Here is a 17,500-nt window from a genome sequence, read left to right as displayed (position 1 = left end):
AACAATAACAAAAAGCAGAGTGATGTCAACTTCCTTTATTCTATTGTTTGTAAACAATCAGCTATACTTGGCCGAGCGGGCTTGAAGATGTGTCACAAATTCTATGTTTTGATTGGTCAATAGTCTACAGGGAAATTATTATGAGTTAAATCGAAAGTTAAAATTGTGTGGGTCTACAAAATAAAGCATTGCTTTTTGAACTTCCCTTGTCTAGCCTATATTACATTATGCTGTTGCCACTCCATTAATTGCTTGTTGCACGTGCCCCTGCGCGCCTGGTGTAAATGACGATCTCTAGAGAGAAAAGCAAGGGGAGCTGAAAAGTAATGTAAAAATGATCCTTGTACCCAGTCGGTGAAATCGGTTCATGTTTTATCGTGATGCCTCGGCCATCTGGCGAACGAGAAGCCGTAATTAGAAAAACCGTTCTCTTTTGAAGATGTTTGATCGATTAAGAAGCGTGTGTGTTGCCCCTATTCATATTCAAATATGTCAATAACGGGCTGGAATATCGATTGTGCTTTTCGATCTTACGAGGCGTTTACAGAAGTATCGAGTGATAACAGTTGCCTAATCTTATCCCTCAAGCAACAATAATTATCGTGCGCATTGCACATGGCATATCAGTTACCTCTATTACTTTTGGATTATCTTGTTTGAAATGATATCTCAATATTCTAAGACTTTAAAAACGTAACGCAAACTAGTTTGTTGTTTGTTGTTTTGTTTTGGGTTTTTTTTTTTTTGGAGCAAGTCTTCACTACAAATTTGATAATGTTTTATTTTCTTAAAATGAGATCATTTAACTTTGTGCTCTTTCTGATTTGATCTTGTGAAACATAATAATGTTAATAATCTTGCACAAGAAAGATAAAAAAAGAAAGTGCCAGAGTCATTTTACACGTTATTATTTATTCCATATATCTCAGTTGATAGAGTTCTCACTTTAAAGGCAAGGAGACCGAGTTTGAATCTGGATGAAGTCGAGATTATTTTTCTGACACCCCCCCCCCCCTCTCCCCAACCCACTATGTCCACCTAGCAGTGATTGGGTAGCTGGATTTGTAGATCTGGAGGGAAAGTACTTTGCGATAGACGAGCGTCCTATCACAGGGTACCAAGCAATTGCTATTGTCTGTTTCACGCTATAGAAACTGGGATAAATTTCGGCTCTGTTGGCTCGATGGCTCTGAAGGCCTTCTTTATTGATTCCAATAATGGATGAATTAAAACGCTACAGAGGTGAAAAATCCCTTTATTTACGATTATTTAATGCGCTTTAACAGTCGTAACGTCACTTCCCCCGTAATGACTGACGCTTGGTAACTTAGTAACTGGCTCTAAACTATCGGAACAATGGCGGACGCCCTTATGAAATATTCCTCTGACGAGCATAAAAGTGTATCCAGATGAAAAAAAAAACAAAAAAAACATTATAAATCTGATCATGTTTTGACTTTTACATAATAATATTCTGATCACAAGACATATGAAAAGTTCCGGTAAGCATGAAGAATAAAAAGTACCGATTCTCTTTGTTTAGAACCACGATGGCCGCCATTGCTGGGCGACGTGACATCAGACTATTGAATCAAATTATGGTCATTTTATAGCAGTTATAAAAACTATTGATTCATTTATTCATTCTTATAGGAATTTTTCCTTATGGTTTATCTTGAGAAAATACCGATATAATCTAGGAATCACCGCAGTGCAGCGATGTCTGTCAGAGGTACCCAAGTGAGAACTAATCACCTAACTGACAGTCTATAAACAATAACATAGAGCCGAATGACGTCAACTTCATTCATTGTACACCATCAAATTGATGCTGTGCGTTTAGTCACAAAATTCATAACATCCGCCATCCGGAATCAACGTACCAACACACAAAACTATGTTGTCTTCAACGTTGATTGTCTGTCTGATTGACAGAATTTAGTAAGAACTACTCATAAAAATGGCTGGCTAAAACCAATAACAAAGAGCTGAGTGACGTCAATAGGATTCAGTAGTCTGATGTCACGCCACCTGGCAACGGCGGCCATCTTGGTTCTAAACAAAGAAAATCATTACTTTTTATTCTTCATGCTGGTTAGAACTTTTCATTCCCTTTTCATATGCCTTGTGATCAGAATGTGTAAAAGTTAAAACATTATCAAATTTATGTGTTTTTTTTTCCTCTGGATACGCTTTTATGCTCGCCGGAGAATTATTTCATACGGGCGTCCGCCATTGTTACGATAGTTTAGAGCCAGTGTTACTAAGTTACCATGCGTCATTAGGAAGGAAGTGACGTTACGACTGTTGAAGACTATTCCTTCAATTCAGTCGATTCTCTTCCTCGCTTGAAACCTGAGCAGAGATTATAAACACAAACTGCATGTTTACTCGGGGTGACATGCAGCATTAATACGGTGGTAAGCATATCTGTGAAATGTATTTACAGTTTGCTCGTATCTTCTATACTTTGCCATATTATTTTATTAGCAAACAGAGATGTGTTATTTCACCTAATTAATTTACCAGGAAAGCGTAAGTGGAAGGCACTCGCGAAAAGTTTGAAGGCGAAACCTCCGTAATGACTGCCGCCCTCATAAAAAGGTAGAAATATAAAAATATAAATGAAGGAGGTAGAGATTCATGACAAGATAATGTAACGAAGTTATCATCCTCTCCGTTCTTTTTACTCGCTCAGGTCAAAAGATCACGAGAGTGCACATAAATAAAGAGACGGGATCTAAGCTCATAGAATTGATGCATTGCTTTTAGTTGAAATAATCACAACATCCGACTGTCACCCGCCAAATTTAACATGCCAACACACAAAACTATCTTGTATGTATCCTTTAACGTTTACATTCTGATTGATATAATTTAGTGAGAACTAATCACAAACAAGCAGTCTTAAAGAATATTAAGAAAGACCTGAGTGACGTCAACTTCGTTCCTTATATAACTTTCTTTTTTATATATGTGGACATGTTCAACAAGCGTCTTTTTGTGTGGACATTTCTCTTTAAGTCAAGATAGTTGCGGTACTTAAGTTGTGTCAATGCGATAAAATGCCCCCCCCCCCCCGCCCCCCTACATTCCCCTTCTTATAGATAGTTCGAAGATGACGTCACTCAGGTCTTTGTTATTGCTTTTTCGCCATCCGCGTTTATGAGTAATGCTCACTAAACTGTATTAACCAGCCTATAAACGATCATGGTTACACACAGTTTTGTGTGTTGGCCAGTTATACTTCCGGATGGCAATGTTGTGAACTTCTTAGCCAAGTGCATTCTATCTATAATTGCCATGCTCTTTCTTAAATGTACAATAGATAGTGTGCGCTTGGCTAAAAAGCTCACAACATTGCCATCCGGCAGTATAACGGACCAAACACACAAAACTATGTGTACCTTGAAAGTTTATAGTCTGGTTAATACAGTTTGGTGAGAATTACGCGGATGGCAAAAATCAGTAACAAAGGTCTGAGTGACGTCATCTTCATACTGTCTCTAGATCATGTCCTTATGGCGTGCGCGATGTATTGCCAGGGCAAAAGTCAGTCTTCAATGGATAATAGATAAAAATCATACTTAATGTGCATCCCTATTTTTTTTTTTTTTATCCATTGCTCAAAGCGAAATGGTTTTGTTGTTGTTTTTGTGTTTTTTGTTTGTTTGTTTTTGTTTTTTTTTTGTTTTTTTTTTTGGGGGGGGGGGGTTCAACCATAAATAATATCACTCATGAAGGAACTCTTCCTTGAATTAAGGAATGAGGGGGGAAAGACTTGATTAAAAAAGAAAATGTTAGGCGTAAACAGTCGTGACATCACTTCCCTCGTTATGACGCGTAGTAACTTAGTAACTGGTTCGGAACAATGGCAGACGCCCTTATGAAATACTTTTCCGACGAGCATAAAAACGTATCCAGAGGAGATAAACATTATAAATCTGATCATGTTTTGACTTTTATACATTCTGATCACATGACATGTAAAAAAGTTCTAGCCAGTATGAAGAATAAAAAGTACCGATTTTCTTTGTTTAGAACCAAGCTGCTCGTTGCTAGGCGGACGTGACATCAGACTATTGAATCCAATTCCAAGGAGTAGTATAGATAGAATGAAGTTAACGTCACTCGGGTTTTTGTTATTGTTTTTTGCCATCCACGTTTATGAGTAATTCTCACTTAACTGTATTATCCAGACTATAAAAGTTCATAGTTGAACAGGGTTTTGTGTGTTGGTCCGTTATACTCCCGGATGGCTATGTTGTGAGCTTCTAAGTCAAGTGCATATTATCTATAGATAACATTGCCATCCGGAAGTATAACGGATCAACACACAAAACTGTGTGTATCCATGAACGTTTATAATCAGGTTAATACAGTTCAGTGAGCATTACTCACAAACGCGGATGGCAAAAAACAATAACAAAGACCTGAGTGACGTCATCTTCGAACTATCTATAGTCAAAGAAGAAAAGTGTCTTGGTTTAGTCATGTTTCTCGCCATGAGACAATGAGACATTGGCTTTTTAAAAAAAAGGAAAAAAAAGAAAAGAAAGACTGAAAACAAAACAGTCTGCAAGGGACCTTGGAGGGGGGCAGAAGAAGAAGACGGTAAACAGTGTGCTGGATGGACAATATAAAGGAATGGACAAGGATGGACAGCCCATCACAAATGAGGATAGCTGAGGACAGATCTGGATAGAAAGCCTTTTCTGCAGTCTTCTCTCATGTCTCCTATACGACCCCCCCCCCCCCCCCCCCGCCCCTCACGGTCAAGAGAATGAAGTGAGGTGAGGTGAGATGAGAAAATTAGGGGTTAATAATCTTGCACAAGAAAGATAAAAAAGAAAGTGCCTGAAGCAGGGATCGAACCCCGGACCTTTCAGGTTACAGTGCAATGCATTAACCACGCGGCCACTTCGCTCTAGTGGTGAGAGTGAATAGAGCGATGGGATTGGGGTTTGTTTTGTTTTTTTTGTTTGTTTTTTTTTTTTTTTGGGGGGGGGGGGGGTGAGAAGAATACAAGTTTCGTTAGTTTCGTCGGTTCGCATACATAAATTAAAAAGAAACAAGACGGCGAGGCTGTAGGAATCAACACGAATATCCGTTGTTTCCGTGTCATCTCATTAGCCCATGTTTACGTACAAGACAGCTCTCCCTGACTCGACGAGGCTAAACTAGATAATATAACAAAACACATTATTTTAAATTTTGGCCAGAAAACTAGCCAAACCTTCATTCAAACTTCCAAACATCGATCGATTAAAATGATGCCAACCAAAACGCCAATAACCTGAGACATCCCATTGGAAGTCTGGGATTTGAGATTTCTTTGACAATTTTAACATGTCGGGAGTGATTGATTTTAATTAATCGATCGATTTTTTATGGTCAAATCGAAAATAAATATATAAAAGTTGTTTTTTTTGCTAGAAAACAGCAATGTGGTTAGGATAAAAGAAAGGAAAACAAGCTATAAGGTATAGGTAGATAAGACATGGGGGTCGGGTGTGTGTGTGGGGGGGGGGGGGGGGAAGCAATAGATAAGTGGAGTCAAAGGGCCCGCCAGATTGTAATTGTATCCTGATATACTCCCCCCCCCCCCCCCCCCCCCCCCCTTTTTTTTTTTCCTATCCGCTAATATATATTTTATATTCGGAGAGAAAGCACGAAGGATGGTGACCTTATCGCCGTGAGAAGGTCATAGGTCAACAAGTATCAGCTGTGACTGGACCAAAGGTCATAAATAAGCCGTGCTCCGTGCACGCCCTCTATGTTTGTACCTACCTATGTTATACCCACACGCCACACAATCAAAACGGTTTGGGGTTTGTCTTTTGTTTTTTAGGTGGAGAAGAGGGGGGGGGGGGGGGGGGGGGGGGGGGTCTTGATTTATGTTTGGGTGAATTATAATCATCCTGCTCCCACTTCCATTTCCCTAATGATGCTATGCGCTTAGGTGAAATACTCACATGGTCTATCCGTCATTTGAAATGTTTCACCACACAAAATTATGTGTTAACTAATCGTCCAATTGGCGGTCTAAAAACAATAATAAAGAGCTGAGTGACGTCAACTTCATTGGTTCTATACACAAAATCTGTGTAAACTTAAGAATTTGTAGTCTCTTTGAAGGTGTCCTTCGCTAACTAATATGGAACGAAGTCGACGTCATGTGACCAGTGTCCAGCTGGTTTGACAAATAAAACCGTTGTGGGCCTAAGGTAAGGTAATTTGCACAAATCACATAATGCCTCTCAGAATCACAAATAAATTCTTACATGAAAAACACAATGAAAGACCACTCTCCATCGAAATTCTGAAACAGAGATGGCGCCTTTTTGGACATATTCTGTGACGACATTCGAAAATTCCTGCCAATATTGCAATGGCCGCTTTGAAAAAGTGTGGAAACTCATTCAAGGGAAGACCGACAACAACCTCACCCAAACAGCTTAACCAAGATCCAAGGACATTGGAAGACCAGCTACTGAATCTCAACACCATATTGTAGATCTTCAGACGATTACTTCGGATAGACAACTTTGGTTAGACCTCAAGTACGACCTGGTGGAGGAAGCCGAGGCGTCCCAGTCCGATGACAGAGATGCGAAAGGCTCATAAGTCAGTAAGTCAAGTATCCCATTATAAATAGTTTTAGTTTTTACGACGCTAGTGAGACTTATAGGTCATCTCAGCACCAGTTAAAAAGGAAGATGATAGGGGGGAGGGGGGGGGGGGTTGTAATCTGAAGTATCAAAGAAAAGGCAAGAAAAAAGGGACTGGTTCTAATACGTAACGGAATCCACACGTCATCAATGTGCCTATGTTGACATTACCTAAAAGTTCTATCCAGGCAAATGTAAAATATCCCGCTATGCTGGATACACTCAAATGCTTACTAAACACATACTCTATATTCAAAGCAACAACTATAATAGTAAAAGTAACAATATATTAACTACCACTTAAAAAAAAAATATCTAAAAACAAAACACTCCCATAACAAAATACTGAAGTTTAAGAATTCAAAATATTTCTCTCTATTCAGTTCAATTCAATTCGATTCAAATAATATGACATTAAACCAATATCAATTTCCAAGTGATTTCTAAGTCATACCATTACATCCTTGATCAAAAAATTATCTCAAAATTAATCAACCAAGTTTTTGATGTAAAACAAGTCTATCAATTTATCATCCTTTTACAAATAATTACATCATGTTTGTTGATTTTTATTTTAAAAATTAACATATTATAATTATATTAAAAATGTCTCGCTCCGATTCATCAAAAGACCAAAACGGCGTCTTGGCGATAGCGAGTAATGAACCCACCAGACAGCCATTCCAGAAATCCTATCCGTTCGGAGATAAGTAGAAAAGATAAGGCTGACTTTCGTTGCGTAATTTATTTATCTATTTATTCATTTATTTATTTACTTTAAAACGTTTAAACATCATCCAAGGAGGAGCCTGTACAAATTGCCCGAAAGCAGAGAGAAGAAGCCCAGAGTGAACGCTGTAATTATAATATTGTAATAAATAGCTTACTTATAGATTGCACGGTTCGCTTTCTTTCCAAGAATAGGCACGCGCTCTTTCGAGTGTGTGTTATGTCGTGAGATAAATTCACGCTTCAACGATATTGGATTACAATATTCTTACATTCTTACATAATTCTAGTTTCAGAAAAATCTGCAAGACGTTGCTTTAAACAAAAACAATAAAGAGAAAACAGAACAAAACGAAACAAACAAACAAAACAAAAAAAAAACAAAAAGAAGAAGAAAAATCAGAAGAAAATAAGTAAAATCAATGATAAACAGAAGCAAAGTAAAACACTCACTTGACTGAGTGGGCAACACGACATGATTATAGTATGATGTTATAATACTTACTGGCAAGCGCCATGCTATGGAATCCTCCAGCAGCCACTTGTAAAATGTCGTGGCCGAGTAGTTTGAGTTCCGGGCTCAGCACGTCATGTCTTCTGTGTCCACACCCTTTGCTATGACCCCAGACGTAGACATCTCCAGCACCTAAGATGATGAGAAGACGAAGAAAAAAATCTGTTTCGGCTAATGTGGTCTTGTAGTATGGGTTGGAAGGTTTTGGCTTCGAGTCCTGATTGGCGCATGGTTGTGTCCCTGAAGCAGGCTCATTAGTCACATTCTCTCACCGTTATCAGGTGTAAATTGAGTACCTGGCCGTTAACAGGATTGTCTCTGTCGGAAAAAATAAATGTAAAATCGCCTAACAGGCGTCATGTCTCGTCTTACATGTTAAGTGATGCGGTTGGCTAGAAACTCCCGTGTAAAGAGCTTTGGGCACATTTAGTGGACATTGCACCGTTTAAAAGTTCAAGTTGACACAAGTTTTTTTGTGTGAAAAATTGTGTATAGTTCTCTAAATAAATGACCAAAATAAAAAGAACAAAATTCCCTTTATTTATCCCAAAAGATTACTGGATAAAATGAAAATGTTGCTGTTTGAGGTTCGAAGAAACAAATCAAAATGATTTTTGAAAAAGGGAAAATAAGCTTCAATTTAAGATACACATTCAGATAACATGGACGTTTCGGGTTTCCCCTTTGTTAGCTAAAGATGATGAATGAAACATTAGAATCGAGTGAGAGGTGAGAGGATGACGTTGTTATGATAGAGGGAGGAAGAGGAGGATGAGGAGGAGGAGGAGGAGGAGGAGGAGGAGGAGGAGAAGAAGAAGAAGAAGAAGAAGAAGAAGAAGAAGAACAACAACAACAACAACAACAACAAGAAGAAGGAGGAGGAGGAGGAGGTGGAGGAGGAGGAGGAGGAGGGAGATGAATGAGTGAAGGGGGAAAAAAGGAATACAAAGGCATATGGGATGGAGAAGACACATAACATAGTCAGATTTGGACATGCCATAGCCTATCTAAGTTCATGCCTTTTTACCCGAAACAATCAGCCCCACATGATCAGTTTTTTACTCACAATTTTTATTAACATAGTTTTGAAAAACTATCGATAGATGGTGTGCTTAAGTGAGGCTCTGCAATGGGAGCGATCTATATTCATGGTTTCGTCCAACCAAGTCATCAATCACATGATTTGTTGCTGTGCAACGATTGGGACATTTCTGAATGTATCTAAGCACGCTGCTTTGTTTATGAAAGTTGTAAACATACCCATGAGTCACGCTGAGCAAAATGACCAATTGTAACGTTGGATATTTCTCAAACTGTGAACACTTTTCACTAGGTGGGTCATTTTGAGCACACTATGCAATGTGACCAATGACCTAGAGCACATGAAATCTAATATAGATCGTGCCCATTACGGTGTAAAAATACTATTATTAATGCTCACTAACTTTCGGGGCTCATAAATTCAGAGCCTTACACTAGGACTTGTATTGTATCGTCATTTTTAAGTAACGACAGCGCCAAGTGATTGTCGTTATTAGTGCTCAACTGATCCCATTAGCTGAACTATTGAATACATCTCACGATAATTTGCTTTCTTTTGGTGGTCTGGACCTTATATTTCGACGTGATCTTTTTTTGGTCTGTGTCAGGCCACGAGTTTCGAAGGCTACGGACTGACTGATTAGAAAACGGTAGGGGCTGCCTGAAGCCTGTGATCGTGAATATACTAACGAAAGAGTGAAAATGGAGAGACTTCGTATGGGAACAATACAGACAATGGACGTTTCGGGTACAAACCCTTCGTCAGCACAACAATACACAAATTAACGTGGAAAACAAGAAAATAAAATGCAAAAATAGAAGTTATTTTGGACTTTTAGTTTATTTGTTTTCTGCGCTAATTTGTGAATTTTTGTGCTGAATAAGGGCTTAAACCCGAAACGTCCATTGTCTGTATTGTTCCCATACGAAGCCTCTCCATTTTCACTCTTTCGAACTGACTGATTCGGCTACTTAGCATTCTCTAAAGGTGGCGATTGTACATGCCCATCGTTGCCCAACAGGTGACCTTACTGATACCAAAGGTAAGTCGAGGTCAACTCAGAGGTCAAGCGATGCCACCACCAAGACAATGCAAGAAGTGAGATTCCCACACTCCCTCCCACGCGGTCAGTGTGGTGGTCAGTTTATCGTGGTCAGCTTATTGTTGTCCTGTGATGGCAACAATAGAGACTGACCTTTCCTATTGTCCTGGTTTGTATATTCAATTGATTTTATGCGTTTTAGTTAAATGCACACTATTTTTACCGCCAGATGACTCGCAGCAACACACAAAACTTTGTGTAACCTTTAAAGTTTATAACTGAAACTAAAATAAAGAGACATGTAACGTCAAGTGGCAAAAAACTTTTTAATAGATAGAACGAAGATGACGTCACTCTGGTCTTTGTTATTGGTTTTTTTTTTTTTTGCCATCCGCGTTAATGAGTAATTCTCACTAAATTGTATTAACCTGAATTCACAACATTGCCATCCGGAAGTATAACGGACCAACACACAAAACTGTGTAACCATGAACTTTTATAGTCTGGTTAATACAGTTTAGTGAGTACAACTCACAAACGCGGATGGCAAAAAACAACAACAAAGGCCTGAGTGACGTCATCTTCGCTCTATCTATACAACAGAGAGATGATTTACAAATGGAAAATAATATCACTTCCCAAAACTATAAAACTCTACATTTGACTGTGTCCCCCATAGCCAAAGACTGGTTAATACAGTTTAGTGAGAATTACGCATAAAAATGGATGGCAAAAATCAATAACAAAGACCTGAGTGACGTCTACTTCGTTCTATCTATACCACCGTTTTTTGTATTGGTCCGTTATACTTCCGGATGACAATGTTATGAGCTTCTTAGCCAAGCGCATACTATCTATAGATATTTGTTTTTAATATTTTTTCTAAACCTTAGTGTATGCCTCTTATTGGGACCTTGTACTTGTGTCTATAAATAGGATGCGCTTGGCTAAGAAGCTCATAACATTGCCATCCGGAAGTATAACGGATCAACACACAAAACTGTGTGTAACAATGAACTTTTATAGTCAGTTTAATATAGTTTAGTGAGCATTACTCACAAACGCGGATGGCAAAAAACAATAACAAATATCTGAGTGACGTCAACTTCGAACTATCTATATGAGACATGATTTAGGTGATCTCAAACTGAGAACAATGATATCTAGTCGAGCTGTAGCCAAAATTTAGAAATATGTTTTTCTCAAGAATACAGCAGCACCGGTGGGAATAAAAAAGTTAACCAACTTTTCAAGAGTAGATTCAAATTATATTCCTATTTAATTTCATAACCAGAACGCATAGATTCAGTTTTACGATTGATTACTTTAGTAAACGTAGTTAATTTGATAATCTCAGCTTCAGATTCTAACTTCGTGTTAATTAATCTAATCCAATCCTATCCAATCCAATCTCCGTGCACACATTATTATTATGTGACCAACCGTCTCACAATGGTAATTAGGTGTCGGGATACACGACCGGGCCAGGAAAAGTGAATCGAGAACTATAATGATAAGAAATATAAATTTTCATACTTTGGCCATATTATTATTATTTATTCCGTACGACAACGAATAGAAGTTAGGCCCCACATATTGGTGGCGAGACGATATTCACCTTTTTTCTTTATTTTTTTTCAGTTGTTTGCTTTCTTGTTTGTGTGTTTTTTCTTGTTTGTTTGTTTTTTTTTGTTGTTTTTTTTTTAATTTTGGTTGTTTTTGTGGGGTTTTTTTTAATGGGGGGGGGGGGGGGGGGGGTAGGTTTGTTGTGTTTTTTCTTTTGTTTTTTTTTTTTTGTTTTTTTTTTGTTTTTGTTTTTGTTTTTTGTTTTTTTGTTTTTTTGCTTTTGCATTTTTTTGTTTGTTTATTTTTGTTTTGTTTTTTTTGTTTTTCTGCACCTAATTCGTTCCGACACAATACCTCCTTGAGAAGGTGGGTCCCATTTTAGCAGGTCTAATAACCGAACGCGATTCTGGACTTGATGTTAAGATTGTTGTAATGGACAATATTTTGCGTTGTTTGGGCGTATTTACGTACACCACAACAAGGAGCCCAAGGTAATTGATTGGGTTATCAGACTTATAAATTATTTGAACTCGTCAAATCCAATCCATAATGTTTCATTTTAAACGTTGAAGAAAGGCGTAACAATTGTGTGGTGTGAGTGTGAGGCAGTGTTAGGTTATGACTCTGTATCCCAATCATTATTGCCTTCGTGCTTCTGTGACAGAAATATGTTATTCTAATTGGCAAATCAAGCAACATTGATAAGGCAGAAATATTCTCACGTCTGTTAAAGATAAGTCAACGGAAGGGGAAGAAAAGGTGGGATTTATTGGATGGAGAAAGATACTAATAACCTTTGACCTTCTTCTTTTCTTATTTGAAGTCGGTGCACTTCCTGTCTCTTGTGGTGCACTATGGGAATCAGAATGTCTTGAGTGTGTGCAGTGGGAGGTAAGGAGGTCAAAGGTGACATGGAATAATGATAAATGTCACATTTATGGGAAGGAAGGGATTTATGCCTGTAAACACATATATGTACATACACACTATGGTAGAAGGTGATTGTTTATCTATAGAAAATAGGGCACATTGTGACCCTCCATCTCAATCTAGTTTATTTTTTTGGCATACTAGTGGAGACCCCTCAATGTTTTCGGTAAATTAAGGTTATTACTAACAAGCATTCATCTATTTTAAATACAATACAAATGTTTTGAGGAAATTAACAGAGATCAAGACGAATCTTTGGAGACATCAACGATCAAAATCGGTCCGATATGTCATTCCCAAGGCCAAGATCATCAAATTAAGGGCCGATCATTATGGCCTAATGGATATTTTAAATAACCATTTGACTTAACAAGTAATAAAATTACCCTTAATTTAAGAAAGGGTTACAAGTTACTTGGATATCAATCTGAAAAGTTTAGTTTCAAAATTTTTAGATTTGCTAGTAATTCTGTACTTGATGGCAAAAATGTAACATGAGCCGAAGGGTTGTTCACCCCCAGCCCTATTTTTTCTTCTTTAAAGAATGGATACCTCGTTAATCGGAAGGTCTGAGTTCGATACCCAGTCGAGGAAGGCTGGGTTTTTTAGCTGTTTTTTTTTTTTTTTTTTTTTTTTTTTTTTGTTTTGTTTTTTTTTTGTTTGTTTGGTTTTTTTTTTCTTGCTTTGTCTGGCACTGTATCATATATACTGTTTCAAAGCTTTATCTTACACCAGTGCTTGCTCCCTAATTTGTCATTTAATTTTGATATTTTCAAATAAATATTTTATAGCCACCTATTATGTAAAACTTGGGTTTAGTATCTCCTCGTCATGTTTGAGAATAAATACACATTATTTACATTACATACACTCATACACTCACAATATTTTAATTTTTTATTTAACTTTCAGGGTCAAATTCATCCCTGCATAATTAATCAGTCAATTACCGTAACGCAAGGTCCCAGGTTTGAGAGTTTTTGGCAAGATGAGGGTCATTTAAATCGATCAATATCTGAGGGACGAGTTTTCTGGCCTCATTTTTTAATATCTGCCTTTCTAGAGTATGGCAGTCAGTTAGAGGCTTAAAAAGGCGCTCAATTTGTTTTATCAAATATTCATAATTCAATGTTTAAAAAAAAAACAATCGTGACCTTTGACCCCGTCATGTCCGTTTCTGTGTATCATTCAATATAATTAAAACCCCGAAAATTCATAGATGTCACCACCAGGGGTCAATTAAAAGCGGTACACACAGGAAATGGTCACTAAGACAGCGAGCGACTGGCCGGACACAAGACAAAAAAAGTAAAATAAAAGGCAGAAAAGGGGGGGGGGTGAGACGGTGTATGTGAGGGATGAAAGAAAATGGGAGGGAATCAGAAAATAAAGAAAATTGCCATCAACAACAAACCGGCCGTTCTCTGTTAAAACACGTTTTTAAGATTTTGACCAGAAAACTCCTTCAAATATAAATCGATTATAACGACCCTTATCTCTTCAAAAACTCCCAAACTTGTCGACTTCGTGAAGGCTCGCTTGAGAGCTTTTTGTAAAGACGAGGCTCGTTTTAAAAATCGATCGATATTTGAACATGATTTTTCGGGCCAAATTTTTTTTAAAAACACGTTTTTATTAGAACACAGCAGAACAGAGCGCAAAGAAAGGTGGGATGGAAATAACATTGACCATATTGATGGAGAGGAAATCCCCGTTGAAAATCCGTGGCTTTCTCACTGTCGAGGGCTTGAAATGACCAAAGACGGCAAGGTGTACGACATCAAATCCCTTTACAAAAGGACAAATTATGAGGGAGCAGACACTACTGTCTGGTGTACGGTAAAAATCTGAAAAGGTGTGTATGAAACAGTGTCAAAAAAAATTGAACTTTTGTATAGATATAGCGCAAATTCCACTAAACGTACTCAAAGCAGAAACACTTAATATGCGGGATGAGACTTGACGCCTGTTAGGCGATATTACAATCTTTTCTCGGACAGAGACAACGCTGTTAACGGCCAGGTACTCATTTTACGCATGAGTACGGTGAGAGAATGTGAGTAAAGAGCCTTTTCCAAGGACTCAATTATGCGCCGAGCGAAGTTTGAACCCAGGACCTTCCGATCCGAAAGAGAGTGTTATACCACTAGACCACATAGTCGCAAAGCAGAAAAAAAATACAAGAAAAAAATTATCTCCAAAAACCAGCCTATCTCGACTGAGGATTGAACCTGAGACATATTTATTAGTTGAGACAGACTAATTTTTGGGAGGATGATTTTTTTTACTTCTAGTTTTCATTCTGCTTTGTCTGACACTGTTTCATACACACATTATTTTTCCTGAGATTTCTACCCCAACAAATACCATTCTTTTCACCTCTTAAAATGTTATGTCATAATCGATGTCTGAGCATTGTTTGTAAATTACTAAAGATGCCCGGGTCCCGATTGCTCAGTTGGTAGAGCACACGCTTCACATGCAAAGGTATCAAGATAAGATCGATTCCGGGTGCAGTCCAGATTTTTTTTCTGACACCCCCCCCCCCCCCTCTCCCCCTGTCCATCCATCCAGCAGTGAATAAGTAGCTGAGTCTATTAGATTTGGCAGAGAGTACTAGCGATAGATTGGAGCCCTATCCAAAGATAGCAAGCAATTGCCATTGTTTGTTTCATGCTATAGAAACCGGGATAAACTCCGGATCCATGGGCCAAATGGCTCTGAAGGACTCCAAAATGTTTTTTAAAAAATACAAAAGATGGAACGATGAAGATCATATCCTCTTACAGAGAGGGGTAAATACGGGACAAATGACAAATACGGGGGTAAGATGTATGTGAGACAGTGTCAGACAAAATAGAAAGATAAACACAAGAAAAAAAGAAACATCCCCAAAAATCAGCACGCCTAGAGACACACACACACACACACACACACACACACACACAGAGAGAGAGAGAGAGAGAGAGAGAGAGAGAGAGAGAGAGAGAGAGAGACTTTTGTATTCAATTTTGGAAGTTTAATTATTTCATTACTAAATGATTTGTTTAGTTGTTTGTTGTTTTGGTTTTGTTTTGTTTTGTTTTGTTTTGTTTTGTTTGGTTTTGTTTTGTTTTGTTTTGTTTTGTTTGTTTTTTTTTTTGTTTGTTTGTTGAGTTGGGTTTTTTTGTTTTGTTTGTTTTGTTTGTATTTTAAAATTTTTAATTTTTTTTGGGTCTTTTTGTTGGTTTTTTTTGTTTGTTTTTTTGTTTGTTTTTTTGGTTGTTTTTGGTTGTTTGTGTGTGTGTGTGTGTGTGTGTGTGTGTGTTTTGTTGATGATATTTTTGTTTATTTGTTTATTTGCTTTTTGTTGGGACCCCCTATAATAAGTCATGACTGGTCAGTAACTCATTTTAATTAAAATGTGGGTTTTCAGATTTATGCACGGGGCACACACACAATTGCTATCGTGCATTGTGAGCTCAGCCCTGTGTTGGAGGGAACTCACTCACTCACTCACTTCCCAACAATGTCACGATGTCCCAATGCCCTACTATAGTACCCTTTACTTGTAGTCAACCAAAATGACTAGCAGCGGCAAACCCTAAATTGTCCGAGTGAGTGGGACAGAAAAGCGAGAATATTCTAAAATCGCCACTTATCGAATGTCATTCTCCGAAAAAAAAAAAAAAAAAGAGAGAGAAAAAACCGTTAAAAAAAAATACATTAAAATAATTTTGGCCAGAAAACTGGTCCTTCAAATATCGATCGATTGAAATGACCCTCAAGTTAACAAAAATATACTCAAACCTGAGACTTTCTTAAAGACTTCTTTAAAGATCCAGGTTTGAGAGGGGATTTTTTTTTCACCATCAATGGGGGTCATTTTAATCCATAGATATTTGAAGGAGGAGTTTTCAAGCTAAAAAAAAAAGAAATAAATTTAAAAAAAAAAATTTAAAAAAATAAAAAATAAAAAAAAATAAACCCTGTTACTTTCGAGTTTGACACCTGTCTAGTCATGGTTTCAGTTCCTTTCAATATCTCAGCATCGGTTATGATAATTTGTTTGTGTTGCTTCATTGTGGAAGGAGAATCGGTTTAATATGGACAACAAGGGAGGGAAGATGATAATGAAGATGAAGATGATATAACAAAGATGATAATGGATGAACGGGACAGTGTCGACTGGCTTTGACTGTAATATACGAGTTTTGACCGATATCGGGAATAGGGAACAAAAACGTGATGTAAAAGAAACTGGTTCCAATCTCATTGGAAGTGTAAAACCACTCTCCCGGAGAACAGGATACATACCTTGTGTAATCGATATTCTGGTTTCAGAGAGAGTGACGGCATCATATTTTCTAGTCTAAATATACGCCGGTCGTCAATAAAAATCATCCATCCTCTCTATATTATTACGTCCTGTAATCCTAAGAATCTACCTATATTATATCCTACTACTAAGATAACTATGCCACCTTGTGATTCAAAATTTAACCTATTCCGAAGGACTGGTTACGTACATACTTCCAAGGATTTTGGAACCGGAAGTAGAGGGTGTGACTTCAAGACTTCTCTGCCCTATTATATTAACCCCAAATCCGAAAGACTGTCTCCGAGCCCCGAAGTAAAAAAGTTACCGTTTTTGGATTTGTTTGTTTTATTAAACTTTAGCATTTATTTTTTTAAAAATAAATATATAAATATATAAAAACTTGAGCATGTATATAGCGCAATATCCACTAAACGTGCTCAAAGCGCTTTACAAAGGGTCCCTGACGAACAGCAACAGCAATTCAACGAGACATGAATGGCGCCGGTTAGGCGATAATTACAATTTTTTTCCGACAGAGACAACGATTTTACCGGCCATGTACTCCTTTTGCACCTGAGTAAGATGAAAGAATGTGAGTAAAGAGCCTTTTCCAAGAACTCAACTATGCGCCGAGCGAGGCTCGATCCCAGGACCTTCCAATCCGAAAGCGAGTGTTATACCACTGTCAATACCACATAGCCTCACA

At 37.7% G+C, this 17,500-nt stretch overlaps 1 protein-coding gene across 9 annotated transcripts in view; it reads right to left on the bottom strand.

The window, feature by feature from the left end:
- Positions 1–17,500, bottom strand: part of LOC144965905 (uncharacterized) — a 152,659-nt gene that overhangs the window by 41,052 nt on the left and 94,107 nt on the right. For all 9 annotated transcript variants that reach the window (XM_078901735.1, XM_078901734.1, XM_078901739.1 and 6 more), the window contains exon 8: positions 7,906–8,046. In XM_078901735.1, coding sequence (XP_078757861.1) covers positions 7,906–8,046 — 141 coding nt within the window. The remainder of the gene's footprint in view (positions 1–7,905; positions 8,047–17,500) is intronic.

The sequence above is a fragment of the Berghia stephanieae genome, chromosome 2, assembly GCF_034508935.2.
Source record: "Berghia stephanieae isolate SIO BIC M18660-M18661 chromosome 2, UCSD_Bste_1.3, whole genome shotgun sequence".
Taxonomy (NCBI): Eukaryota; Metazoa; Mollusca; class Gastropoda; order Nudibranchia; family Aeolidiidae; genus Berghia; species Berghia stephanieae.
Note: the sequence above shows the minus strand (reverse complement) of the source record. Positions and strands in the feature narration are given on the sequence as shown.